This window comes from Limulus polyphemus, unplaced genomic scaffold, assembly GCF_000517525.1.
Source record: "Limulus polyphemus unplaced genomic scaffold, Limulus_polyphemus-2.1.2 Scaffold2161, whole genome shotgun sequence".
Taxonomy (NCBI): domain Eukaryota; kingdom Metazoa; phylum Arthropoda; class Merostomata; order Xiphosura; family Limulidae; genus Limulus; species Limulus polyphemus.
Genome location: NW_013667771.1, coordinates 23,344 through 37,946, shown reverse-complemented (window position 1 = coordinate 37,946; position 14,603 = coordinate 23,344). Strand labels below are relative to the sequence as shown.

The following is a 14,603-nucleotide window of genomic DNA, read 5'->3' as shown; positions in this document are numbered from 1 at the left end:
TAAAGATTTACTACACAAACATTCTTGTTATTTGCATGATTAAAAAGCTAAAGATTTACTACATAAACATGCTTGTTATTTGCATGATTAAAAAGCTAAAGATTTACTACATAAACATGCTTGTTATTTGCATGATTAAAAAGCTAAAGATTTACTACATAAACATGCTTGTTATTTGCATGATTAAAAAGCTAAAGATTTACTACATAAACATGCTTGTTATTTGCATGATTAAAAAGCTAAAGATTTACTACATAAACATGCTTGTTACTCATAATGTTGATTTCCAGAATCTAATGTCTCAAAACATTGTGTTGCCAGCATGTTTAAAAATTATAATTAGTTGGGGCCTGGTTCCCTAACTGCATAAGGTTTAAATAGTTTTATGTATGTTTTACCAATCACAAAAACTGATTATAGATCATAAACATAGCTCCCATGTTAGAAATTAGAGCTCTCAGCACTTAAAAGCTTGATATATATGGATGATAAAATGTCAAAACTTAAAGAAAGGTACACATCTGTTAAACAGTAATAAAACACATCTCCAACAAGTTTCCAATACGACAGTAAATTTGCTATATAAAAATATACCTCAAGCAACTGCCCCACAGTCTGATGAAGGTTATAACTATTTTTAACATCCTTCCTAGTGACCACACCACTCTGCTGGTATCTGTAAAATTGTAAAAGGAAAATTACTGTTACCAACTGTTAACAAGAAAATAGTTTATTTAAGTATTCAATACCCCCATGCAAATGACTAACACACAAGTCAAAGAATATACTCCAGAAAATGTAAAGTATTTTTATATCAAAAAAAAATTGTGAGAAAATAAAATTCCTGTTGAACTTAACTAGCCTATCTGGTTGTATTTCTTTTTTCAATTTATAAGTGAATAATACTCCTGGAATAGATCTATATGTGAATCTATATTTATAAACTTTCGCTGTATCATTACACACGCTTTTTTTTCTTTTTAAATCGGTGATTTAAAAAAATTACCTATAAAATTTAAGAGTTAACTACCAAATATTATTTACAAGTTTATAAAGATTGCATCGTGTTTGATCATATATATGCATACACAGACATATTCATTTTGTGGTCTTCAGATGTATAACATTCATCAAATGCGAGTTACTTCTGTAAAAAGTTAATGTAAAGAATGTTGATAACATATTTATAGTTTTAAGTTATACATAACAGGCAGAGAAACTGTTAGATTTAACTTTTATTTCCCAAGTGAAATTGAAAGCAACATCTTGGATGATGCAAGTATGTAGTTTAGGATTTTAAACATGTAGAATCTTATCTCCAAACCATAACTACCCTAAAATGGGGATTAAGGTATGTACTTGTAAGTTATAGCCCCCACCCCCCAAAAAAAGAAAAAGAAGAGTTTAGAGTTCTTTTTCCAAGTCTAATATATATACATATAACCAAGAGACAGTCGCATACTACAAAACGGCAATCTGAATACATTGGAATTTTATCAGAGATTCAAAAGCCACCCATATTATCTCTATTTCTCTGAGCATGTACCCAAAATTTATTGTTAAGAAGGTAAAACACATTTAATAGACCACACAGAAGATACCCACACACGTCTCCTTCGTAAACTTTCACTTAAAATTTTGGTGTGTACACTTTCTTTTATATTTTTTCTGATCATTTACATGAAAGTAAATTTCAATATCTTACAAACTGCCATCTACCTTTAATGTCACCAAAATATAGTTAATGCTCCCAGTAAACATTATCTTCAAATGTGGTTGGAAGAAAGTCTTCAGCAAAATATATACACAAGTACCCACAGATATGAGTGCCACTCTTGTGAACTACAACAGTCACATGCTAAAAGCTTACATAATCAATTACATAGTAGAAAAAAAAACATTCTGTTCTCACATCAAAATTGGAAGTATATTGTGAAATGTTACAAATTCTAAGTTTATATTATTTGAATACACTTACTTCAATTTCCTAGCATCCTTTAAGACATCGACATCTTCAATGAGATGCTTCACAGAAACAATTGCCTCCTGTGCATGAGCAATGAGATTGCTAAGCAATCTATGTTTTGGGTGATGTTTTACTAATTTCTTTACACTCTGCCACAAATCCTTTTTCACTGAATGTCTAAATAATAAACAAATTTGTACAAGTAAACTTAAAGAGAAAATACACAGATCCAAGTTAATACAGAAAAGATAAAATCACCTTACAAAATAAGTAATAGTAAAAATTCTGGGTAGCCATTTATTAGTATGTCCATTTAAAAAGAAACAATTGATTCCAGATGTATTAAATTTAACCATAAAAAAATAATATCCATCAACAGAATGGCTGATCCCCCCCCCTAACCATTAGCTTTTATGTTTGGCACGTTCATAAATATGATGTGTGTAAATTTTGCAGTGACCATACTTGCCAGAGTAAAAGATGATCCCACGTACAAGATATCCCTGGATTTTTTGAGCAAATTTAGTATATTTCTTTGAGATTTGGGGTATAAGATGACCTCTATTGTCGAGCAAGTCTAGGATGTTACTTTTGTAAAGAAATTCTTAGAAATTATTTTTAAACTGTGCTAACCTGCACTCTGGGGTAATCAATACAACCACAAGTGTTTTTTGTTATGCTCTTTACACTACAGACAGCTCACTGTTGCATAAGTCACAAACACGTAATAAACAACTTTACAGTTTTCACAGTTCAACTCCTTTAATATTACAACAACAACAAAAAATACTAAACCTTAAGATATAGTGATCTTACATGTTTACAAAATTAGTGAACATTACAGAAACTAACTTTTTTATATAATAGTTGCAATATTTTGGTATGATGGATGAGATCAATATATTTCAAATCAAAAAGGTATTGATTAATTGTAACTAGCTTGCGAGATAAACAACTTCTAGTTATGAAGAATCGAGACAAATGATATAATTACAAATATGTTATTGTAATGCAGTAGGTGGCACAATGTCAACGAATTAATTAAAAAAAGCACACAAAAGTAAAAGGAACAAAATAGTTTTGGTTAAATATGCTCTTAACCAGAGAGTTCTTACCGGAACTATCTTCGAACCTGTGTATAACATGAGGGGTAAAATCAAACATTGTTTTAAGAGTAAAAAGTATCATTTCATAAACCAGAAAATAGTAGTTTTATTTTGCAAAGAAATCAAATTTCAATTTTTTTGAAATAGTGAACTTAACTTTCAATACAAAATATGTATTTTTCCATCTGTAACAGAAGTAACCCGTGAAACCTAATTACAATATGCTAATTAGAACTCTAGTTATCATATGCAAGGTAGATGTCTATAATGGATGGATAACATAATTACTATATTTCTCTAAACCTTTCAGTTACAATGAATAAAAAAAGAAGATGCAGAGAAAATGTATGTATGTTTTTTTATATTTATGGTAAACTTCACAACGTTGAAGTTAGATCATGCTGAAAAATAACTGCATCCAGTTAAAAACGATATTAAATATGTATTGGCTGAGCACTACAAAAAACAATGAATGTTACAAGATTTATTTTGAAATATAAACAGTAGTTTTAAAGTACAAAGAAAACAAATATTAAGTAGAGTGCAGACATTTATGAAGTGTAGCCAAAATTATAAATTTCCAAACTTACTAGTAACATAAGGAAAAATAATTTATACAGAAAACCCCTATTAATTCTCTATATTAGTCACAGAAGGGTTAAAAATGCTAGAAGTTCAAACATTTTTTTTGTGCTTAAGAAATAATCCAACAAAATGATTAACGTACAATCATTGACAAACTTACAGAAGAACCCTGTCATTTGTAAAATCTCCTACGCTGAGTTTATGAAGAAACTTCTCTATAGCTTCTGTTATTTCCCGTAGTTCATTCTGTGGAAAAAATTAGTTACGTAAGAAGATGATACTGACAAAACAACAATTAGTATTTTCATTTTATGCATCAAGTAATTATATTTTTATATTTTAAACTTTCAACTTACTTAGTATATAAGAGGACATGTACAAGACTTACACCATTAAAGATATATATATATATCAATGTCTCAGTTTTATATGAGAGTTTAGCTTTGTTAATCTTTTATAAGAGGTTCCTGAATAATCTGATCATTCCTAACCCATCCAAGAGCCATAAGTACCATATGTTATCTTAACCGTATGGGTACAGGTACCCTTTACTGCTCATGATACAAGGTTTTAGTGTCTTACATTCAAAATTTTATTAAACTACTTTTTGTTTATGTTATACCAATTAGAACAGCATAAAATCTTAGCTAATAATCCATATTTTAATAGTATACAAGTTTTAAGTTCTTAATTCTAAAATGAAATATATAAAAAAATCCTGAGTTTCCACTAGTGTAACACACATGATAAAGTTTGTCTTAGCATGTCATCATCCCTATTTTATCCATCACCCCTCGAAAATGTACGAAATTAAATGTAAAATGCTCTCTATAAATGCCTTATTGCTCAAACAGACCATAATTTTTGTGGCCTTCAATTTTGTTTTGTTACAGAGCTCTTTAAGAGAAAATCAGACCCCTCCTGTCATATCCTCTCTTTCACAATTGGTTGATAGTTCTCTCTTACCTTTCATTATATATTATTTATAACGAATAGAAAGTCAAGGTTACCCATCAATGTCACTGAGTAGCAACATCGTTCCCATGGGAAAGTTAATGACTAGCTTAGATGAATTTCTAATGGCTCTTGTCGCATAGTTTAAAAAATCTTTTTAAGTTATTTAAGACTAGAATATGTAAAATAAGTACTAATAATAATATGATTAAAATTGTTCACATAACATGCATGTGAGCAGCTCGTGAGTGCTGTAATTCAATAGTGTAACACGAGCTGCATGTTCCCCGAGTGATTTACAACTTATAATAGCGCAGATAGCAGTTAGACATAGTTCAAAGGGCAATAAAACAAAATTTAATTATAAATGGACGTATAATGTTTCAAACTTAGAGCTACTTAGGATAAACAAATGTAGTTTCATGTTATAATTTGAAGTCATACTAGAAAGAAAAGAAGATTAATTTAGATTTATTTTGGGTGGTTACGAGGTCGGTCAAATTGACTGATCCTGCTTTGAGATTAGGGTAGAGAAAATAACATATAAACTACAAAGATTTAGTAAAAAAAAAAAGTTTTAAATGCATTTTGGAGGTTTTAGGGATTAAACAAAGGAAATTTGAGATTTTGAGATGGAGAAAAGTATTTTTAATTTAACATGAAAATTACTTTGCACACTACTATTCAAAACAAATACTCAATATATTCATGAACAAAACGTTAATTTATTTTATTAAAAGTACTTCACTAAGAAATATGATTTTTGTATGTGAAATACTTGTAATATTAACTGAATGACTGCCAAATTTTGTGAATATATACCCAATATATAGAGTTATAAGTATTAAATTTAAATCAACTTTAAATGAGTGCAGGAGGTCACGTGACTCGGTCCCAGGGACTGAGCCAGTGTCGAAAGAGTTAAAGGATCAAATGCAAATTATTTGAAATACTAACAATGATAAAAAACAAATACAGAACTCAATGGCATTTTTTTTACAATGACAACTTAAGCTAAATGTAAATGCACAAATTACATGAATTTTTAGCAAGTCTGTGAGTTAAGTATCTATATACTAAATTAGAGGTTGAGTAGAAACACTTAATTTACAGAAATATAAAATTCTGATAGTACAGTATATATACATCTTCTACAATGTAGGGGTTAAGGAAAACTTACAGAAGTAGTAGTTTCTAGGCCAGATTCTAAGCCTTCATGTGGCTCTTGCATACTGTGACACAAGTACAGTTCCTTACAGTCTACCCTGGAAAGAAAAAACATTCAGAAGTGATTTATTATCTAAAAGCAACCATGAAAAAAGTATGTAAAGTAACCCAAAGTAAAAAGCCCCACAAAATGGTTAATCTCTCAGTATGATACAAGAAAGGTCATGGTTTATTTCACTTTTACAAACATAAAAGTCACCCTGAAAGAAAATGTTAGTGAAATATTCATATATAAATAAATAAAGTCATAACCACATTATGTAAGAACTTGTAAAGATAAGTTACATAAGGTTTTGTTTTTTTTAATTTAACTTGACTTTATTTTAGTAGAAACATCCACAATGTAATTTTTCTAACATTACACTGTAAAAATACAAGCAATTGTAAAATGAAATATTTCTGAAAAATGACAACTGACACCAGGTGGGATTTAAGACTATGGCTGTACTAGTTAGGCAGATGTTTTAACAAACCAAGTCTTTAATGATGGAAGTCTCAAGATCCAATCTAAACTACGAAATGGAAAAAAAACTGATCTCATGCTATAGGCCTACAAATTGATCAGTGTAGGTCAAGAGATCAGCCAAAATCTGTCCTTAATAACCAATAAACTGAACACTGACTTACAGTATTCAACACAAAGTAGCTTAGTTGATTAAAGCAGGGGTTCCCAAATGTTTTAGCTGGAGGCCCGACAAGATTTTAGACATTTAACAGAGATTTTAAATAACAGCCATGCTGAGATATCTTGTTTTCATTGCAATTTGTTCTTTGAAAAGAAAATCTCAAGCAGAAACAACATGTACTAAATATTGATTGCAGTAAGTAAAATTCTGTTTGAAAATATTGCTTTGTCCAGTGTTCAGGAAGTTTTAAAGAGAATATTTCTTCATATTGAGTCTATCCTGAGACTGTTTTACATCAGAAGGCAGCCAACCCATAACCCAAGGATCCAACCTTTACCAGTCTTAGCTTTCACTTTTTTAGAAATATCTGTAATTTCATAGGATGATGTATGCAGCATCTTGAAAACATTTCCATTGTTAAACCATTTCAAGTAATTGTACTGTATTTTTCAAAATGTTTACAATAAAAAGGTGATGAAATTTCCTCCTACATAAGCATAAAATAAGAAAAACCTAAAAAAAAAATCACATCATGTTTCTTTAAACTTTGTACACTTTTACCAAGCATACAGAATAACAAGTAACAAATGTAAAATTTGTTTGTTTTTGGATATTCATGAAAGCTACACACAGGCTACCTGCACAAGCCATTCCCGATTTAGAACTCATAAACTAAGTAAGGCACCTAGTCAACAACACCCACCATCAACTCTTGGACTACTCTAAATGAATAGTGGAATTTGACTGCCACTCTTATAATGCATACATAGCTCCAAAATGTGTAGTAGGATTTTTGTGAGAATGGGATGCATACCATTGACCTTCAGATTCACAATTCAGCATGATAACCACTAGACTATTCCCAACTTATGCAACTACAAATAATTTAATATGAAAAGCTGAATTAATAGGATGTAATAATAATAACAACAATAAAAAACCCAAAATCAAATTCTTTGAGGGGGGAGAAAAATGTATACCTTGATGACTCTTTCAGTGCTGTCAAAATAAAATCAAGCTGGTTTCTAAGCTGAAGAAAACCCTGGGATTTCTCTACAGCAGAAACTGAAAACAGTTCTCCCAGTACCAAAGTTTGTTGAAGTTCCTTAACTTTGTCTCGAGCAGTTGTCACTCTTCTATCTGAAAGATTCACATATAAATGGTCAATACATATCATAAACTTACATTATAATGGCTTTTACTACTAGGAAGGTTCTTTGGCATTACTTGTATATAATATAAAAAATCAAAATCCAGTCCATTTAAAGATAAAAGCATTTCATTTATTGAACTTCAAGTTCTATAACTTGCATAGTTTCACAAACTAAAGATAAGCTAAACTTTACAAATAATGGAAAAAAATAATAATTCACTGAAGAATGCAGATGAAATACGTTAAATTGAAGTAGCAGTCAAATTTACTTAATCAATAATTAATCCCCAACCATAACAGATTCACTAGTCAATCCACAATCTAGTCTAACTCATGGTTTATATCGTTCAAATCATTTCGTACATTTTAAAAATGTTGTAGTCATTAAGACAGGTGCTTATCGTGCGACTTCAAGAAAAACAAAAACAGTGGTACATCAGGCTCAAATAATTAACAATAAAGTAACTATTCACAATTATCATTAATATCCATAACTATATACAATCCACTCATTAAATCATTAATTAAAAGTGTGCAACAATGTAAACTCAAAATTTTGATTACCAAAACAAAATCTTAATTCATTTACTGTCCCAGAATCTTTTTTGATAGTTTCTTTTCCATGGCTTTGGGTGTGAAAATGAGATGACCTTTTGCCCTCTATCAAACACTTGCTGTCTTGTCACAAGGAGAGCTCTCTTTGAGTAAATTTTCAATGGAATACAGTGATGGATCCATCCTTGATGATACTCTGCTAATGGTCTTAACAAGAACCATGGGTTTTAAAGGAGGCTAAGTTACCTTTGATGAAGTCTTTACTGAAGCTAGCCTGGTCCCACAGATGGTCATGTTGAATGACCTTTGTTTACCTATCCAAGTCCCACTCTGTTCCACTTTAGTTTGGTGATGGTCTTTATCTTGTGCTTCCATCCATATTTTCAATGGAAGTACAACCTATGTTGGAGTAATTCCCCTGTAGTGACCAGTACAGGCTGTGAAACTGTTTAAAGCTATCCTTAACATCAAACTTATGTTCCCATATGAAGTCTGTTCCCAATATGTACTCTTCCTCTATGTAAATTACCCACACATCAAGTTATGTAGAGAAGTCTCCCACCAAGAGTGTGATTTCTAACTTTCTCTTGCTGGAACTTAATGACCAATTGCTTCATCTCTGTGGGCAATTTCCTAGTTCTTTCATTACCATTTCAGATTGAACATTTGTAACTAAAGAACTAGTGACAATCAACATTTCACTAGGCTTCTCATCAAAATCCATTGACCCTTGGACAGTTTTCTTTACTTATTGCATCCCTTATCTCAGAAGGTCAAGTGGAGTATTCTCATTTTCATTATACTGTATTCTTGGTTTATTATAAATCATTGATTTACCACAATCTCAAACATAATGTACATGTTTCCACACTTATAGTAGTTTCCTTTTCCTGTCATCTTTCAGGAGCAGTTTGTTTTCTAAAGGCTTTGTGAGTACGTGTAGTTCCCGACAACATGTACTTTTAATAACACCTTCTGTTCTGTGGTTAACTTCTCCCATTTTAAGCTAACAGTTGTTTAATCAACTGTTTGAGCTCTTCTAGAACTACATTATAAAAGAGTTGATGTTTCTATAGTATTCTTATAATCTCATAAATCCCGATTAGTTAAATTAGCTGTATCTCTTTTACTTAACTGATTCATGTTCCATTGCCAACTGATAAGACTCCTTTAGAGATGAGAACTACCTTTGTTTTAGTCTAATTCACATATTCTCGTTAATTATGGTATCTACGAATTGATTGCATGGAATATCTCAATAACATAATTAAGCAACTCTTTCTAGATCTTTAGCAATTTCAGCCAAATTCTTGTTCTTCCTCCTTCTCCTAAACTTTGCTTAGAAACTTCTTTTTGATGTGACACTACATTTGTAGAAAGGCTGGTTAATATTGTTAAAGTTAGTCCTTTTAAATGTGCAGCAAGATGAATAGTTTTTTCTCCATCCATTCAATTGGAAATTATTATGCTTGATATTCATCACGCGATACCTTTCCATCAAAGTCCGTTTCTTCATTGAGCAATATTGTTGAATTGGCCTGCTAAATTCCATAATTTGATGAAGTAATTGTGTAGCTGGAGTGATCCAGGAAGGTTCACAGGTGGTACACAAGTAATGGTAACAAGAGTAAACCAGATGGATTTTCCTATTCTATATTGCATGGCTGGTTAATGGTGTTTTAAGTTAGAATTCTTGTGCTGATGCAGAGAGAGGTATGGCTGGTTTGATCTATACATTTGCCAATTCACTTTCCAAATGTTTCACCCTGTTCTTTACTGTGTCATTTATCTTGTTGTTATAATCCTTCTGTATTTAAGATATATCCTATTGTACTTTCTTTTTCACATTTTACTTCATTCAAGTCCTTCTATACTTCTTCGATTTTGTTGGTATAATTCTTCTGTATATTTTTTATGGATTCCTCAATTCTGCCTTTGAACAAACTTATTTTTTTGTTTGTAATTATTCTGCAAACTCACATTCTGTTCTCTTAATTTGTCTTTTAAATCCTTATCTCTTTCTTCTTGATCTTCTTTTAATTTTCTCTAATCTCCTTTTATGTGCATTAATTCTCATATCTCCAGGACTTCATTGAAACACAAACTTAAAATTTAGAAACCTGACAACAATCTAGTCTAACTTACATTTTATATCATTCATACTGTTTCTTACACTTTCAAGGAACTTCTAGTCAATAAATAATACTTCTCACAACGTTAAAAACTCTATAGTCAAAAACAAAACGTCTAAATTTAAAAAACATAACTTATAAAAAATTAAAAATGAGCATGAGAAGTTGTTACCAGCTGACTCAGTTTCAAAATTATCTATTTGCAATAACTGTCTGAAAATGTACTATTTTGCAATATCTTTATTTCATAATTAAAAATTTCATATAGATACTTAGTTTTTCAAAACTTAATTTTAGAAAAACAGCAATAACTACAGTAGGTTGAAAATATTAGAAAGAGGGAAAAATCACAAGTAAACTTTTAGTTGACTGCCAAAGATTAAACAACTAAAAAATATCAATGGCAAATGCCAGACACCTCTTATTCATGACAAGTCTTAAAATGTATAGTAAGGTGCAAGTTCTTAACTTTCATGTTTTAATTGATAAGAGAAAACGTCTTCTTATCTTAAACAACATTTAATTAGAAAGCTTGACATGATTATTTTTTTCTGCTAAAAATATTGCCCTAGAATGCTGCCACTTAATAGGCAAATTGGCAACATCATACAAAGTATTGATTTTTTTTTTCTGTAGTTCACCGACCTCAAAAACAGTAATAAATTGTCAGCATTTCAATGACTGTATATTTCCCTTTTTAAAGCTATCCATGTGTGAAATCACTGTAGTTGGTCGGTCCATTCCAATACTACTATCGCACAAGATTTGTATTCACTGATACATATATCACATGATGTTGAAAATCAAATTAACATTAAATATTTTTCTTTAAACAAATAATATAATAACCAGAAAGTTAAAAATAAGTTATAACCAGTACACTTAGAAGTAATTTATGTTCATGGTAAAAAAAAACAAAAAAAACATTGCTTCCCAAAGATTTCATCTCTACTGACATGGTGAGGGTGACCCACCAATCGCTGTTCCTGTGAAGCTATACATAGCAATGTTTACTACAATAACCAATTTACTACCTGTGTCTTCAAGAAATATGGCAAAGTTTTTACTTTTAGTAAACTTTACTAGTCTGTTGTACAGAAAAAGTTAACATTTTCCTTACTTGAAAATATATTTGCAAAGAGATACTCACCTCTTTGCACAGTTTAGCCATCTTCCTCATGCATCTGCCAGAGAGATTTGCAAACCACTAACCTTGAGGAAACTCCACCTAATTTCACATGAATTGTGTTGCTGCATGATGATGTCATCATGTGACAAGAGCCCTATATCAATGAAAGGGCAACATCTCTCCATGCATATTAAATCCTCCTATGCACTTGTACTTGTGGTAGCTTCATTCTTTGATGAGGCAAGGAAAATACAGGTGCATAGGAAATGTGGAAGATGAGTAGGAATGTGTGAAGAGGTGAATATCTATCAGAAATTCATTTTCAGGTAAGGAAAATATTAACTTCTGAGATCATAACTCACCTCCATGCACAAATTAGCTAGCAGACGAGTTCCCTTCGGAAAGTGTCCAAAGGAAGGCCATGGAATGTGACACCTGATGGCAGAACCTCCATAGGGGCACATCCATCAGAGACCACATCTCATCTTGGCCAGGAAAGGGGGCCTAAGAACTGAAAAAGCAGCTCTCTGTGTTCTTCTCAAAGACAGTGGAGATATTGAAGAATAAGAGACGTGTGGAACACGAAAACCATCAGAAGATAAAACAGCCAGAAGATGTAGGGAAGGAGACAGAAGTGTGGAGAGTGTCCATATGCCTGCCTGGAGGAGCTTGTTCTAGGACTGGTGATGAAGATATGCAAGAGAATGCAGGAAGCATTTATAAGATAGATATCCAAGAAACAGGAATCAAGTGAGTAGGAGGAGGAAATATAGCACAAAAGGTAGGAAATCAACAGCTCAAATAGGACAAGTACGAGATTGTACAAAACCTTACTAAGGTCTCGGAGAAGTACGAGATTTGGCGAGGCGGAGAACAAAGGACCGGAATAGAGTGGATAAGACAGGGGAAGAAACACTTTAATACCTGAAAATGAGAGTAGCCATGCAAGAAGCCTCCCAACAACTAGTAAAAGCAGAGACCGACAAGTCTGAGTAAAAAGTAGCAAAAAGGTGGTTCACAGTATGACAGCCTGGAGGAAAGGAGTGGCAGAAGGACTTATGACAAGAGTCCCACCACAGATGTTGATAGATAACGGCAGTGAAAGGGTAACAAGAAGAATGTCACATAACTAGAATGTCTGGTCTGACTGGTAACAGATCAGTAAACTGCACATGTGAGGATGGAGTGAAGATATCCCTCCAAGAAGAAAGGATGCACAAGAGGGAAGCAAGAGAAAGAGAGGATATTGAGAAAAGGGGTGGTCCAAATGTTGAACAGATCAAGGCTGAGATGATCAGAGAGGCACCAACAATACGACCCAAGAAGGAGAAAGGTGTGGAAAAGCTGAAGACCAGATAGAAGAGATGAATAAGCAGATAGAAATAAGTGATGCCAGGCCTGGCTGAGAAACTCAAACAGCCAGAGCTCAAGGATGAGGAACAGGAGACCATAAGTGAGGAAGCCCAGAGTTGAAAAGGGTGGCAAATTCATCCACAATGAGTGTGTCCAACTAAGAGTAAACCCCATACAAGACCTGGATCATAGAGACCTTTCCAATGACAGAATGCAGACTAGCCGAGAGAAGCGCTCCCACCAAAATACAGAAAAGAAGATCAACCTGATGTTTACATCTAATGCCTGAAAGCAAAAGGTCCTGGAACTGCCATCTCTCAGATGGTTAGTGCAAGAAACAACCCTGGAATAGAGTGAGTGGAACATGTCACAGTGATCCACCAGTAGGAGCAGGGAACATGCTCAAGGTTGAGCACATTGATGTGGAGTGAACATTTGTCCAGCATCTAATGGTGAGACGTCCTGCCCACATCTAGAAATGTGCCTCAATCAGAGAGGGAAGTACCAAAGAAGGGAGATATCTCGCTTGAGAGGCAGTAAGGGAATGCAGGAAGTGGAATGGGCACAATTCAGTCACTGTGGCAATTCGTCAAAGAGAGGCTCACAAAAGAGGACAATGAATCCCAAGAAAGAAAACCTTGGGTCTGCAAGGTGCATTGTAGAAGATGCATGAGTGCATGCCTCAAAGGATTGAGGGGTTACAGGGAATCTAGAGTCCTCAAAAGTAAAGGAAATTCTCGTGCAAAAAGAGAATGAGAAATATAAACCTGGCAACCAGATATGCTATAGCTCACAGGCAAAGAAGAGAAGACTGAACTTGGTTGAGGCAAGAGAAGTAGAAAATGCCCAAAAGTACCAAACATTGAGTGGGCATAAGAAAGGAATTAGATCCCAGGATAAGTTCCCCCACACCAAAGAAGTAACCACCATAAAAGAAATGAGGTTGGAGAAAACATCCAAGAATGAGTGAACAGAAGTAAATAGTAAATGAATATGGCAAATGAAGGACCTCACAATACCAATGAATATAAAAGGGGCCAACGATAAGACAAATGGAAGAGCAAGGAATGGAATAACTGGGGGAACAAATGGATGGAACATAGAAAACAAGTAGAGGACAAGCCGAGAGTGATATGTAGGATGGTGTCCAATGCATAAACCATAGCCAATTGCAACTGGGTGAAAAAAGACCATAGATGGGGTCAGAGGGAGATGAAGAGGAAATAGGGAGAGATGTGAAGAGAAGAGGAGCAAGGAAAGAGGCCAAGAAGGAGAAATGAGAAATAACAGATGGTAGAAAATGAGAATGACAACAGAAGAAGAGACAGGCACCAACAGAACTGTTAATGTGTGAAAATCACTGACAAAAAGAGTGATGAACTAGACTTCTGGTTGAGGGAAGACGAGAAAAAGAGAAAGGCCTGGAATCCAGAACAGTAAGGTTAGGTGTAGACTGATCAAAACAAGGAACAAAAGTAAAGGGTACGGTCAAGACAGAGGAAAAATATCTTGGAAGATAATGACGACAGAAGCCACAAAACATCACTGAAGACATCTGAGCAAAGAAAGGGAGCCAGACAAATAACAAGTACAAAAGAAGAAAGAGGAATGTAATCCAACCTAACGAGTTCCAACGGCAGGTGAACAAAGGATGGAGAGATAGAGTAAAAGAAATGGAACATGCTAAACAGAGAAGAAAACAAACATCCACTGAAGCATGAAGAAGTACCTCATAGAAAAAGCAGAGTTAGGAGAGGGAATACAGGAGGATAGAGAGAAAAAGAGATGAAAACACGAAAATGTGGAACCAGAAATGG

At 33.2% G+C, this 14,603-nt stretch overlaps 1 protein-coding gene across 1 annotated transcript in view; it reads right to left on the bottom strand.

The window, feature by feature from the left end:
- Window positions 1-14,603, bottom strand: part of LOC106466127 (HAUS augmin-like complex subunit 5) — a 62,344-nt gene that overhangs the window by 34,058 nt on the left and 13,683 nt on the right. Inside the window, exons 6-10 of the mRNA XM_022394079.1 lie at window positions 7,445-7,604; window positions 5,792-5,876; window positions 3,818-3,903; window positions 1,979-2,143; window positions 595-676 (exon numbers count right to left, since the gene is read on the bottom strand). Coding sequence (XP_022249787.1) covers window positions 595-676; window positions 1,979-2,143; window positions 3,818-3,903; window positions 5,792-5,876; window positions 7,445-7,604 — 578 coding nt within the window. The remainder of the gene's footprint in view (window positions 1-594; window positions 677-1,978; window positions 2,144-3,817; window positions 3,904-5,791; window positions 5,877-7,444; window positions 7,605-14,603) is intronic.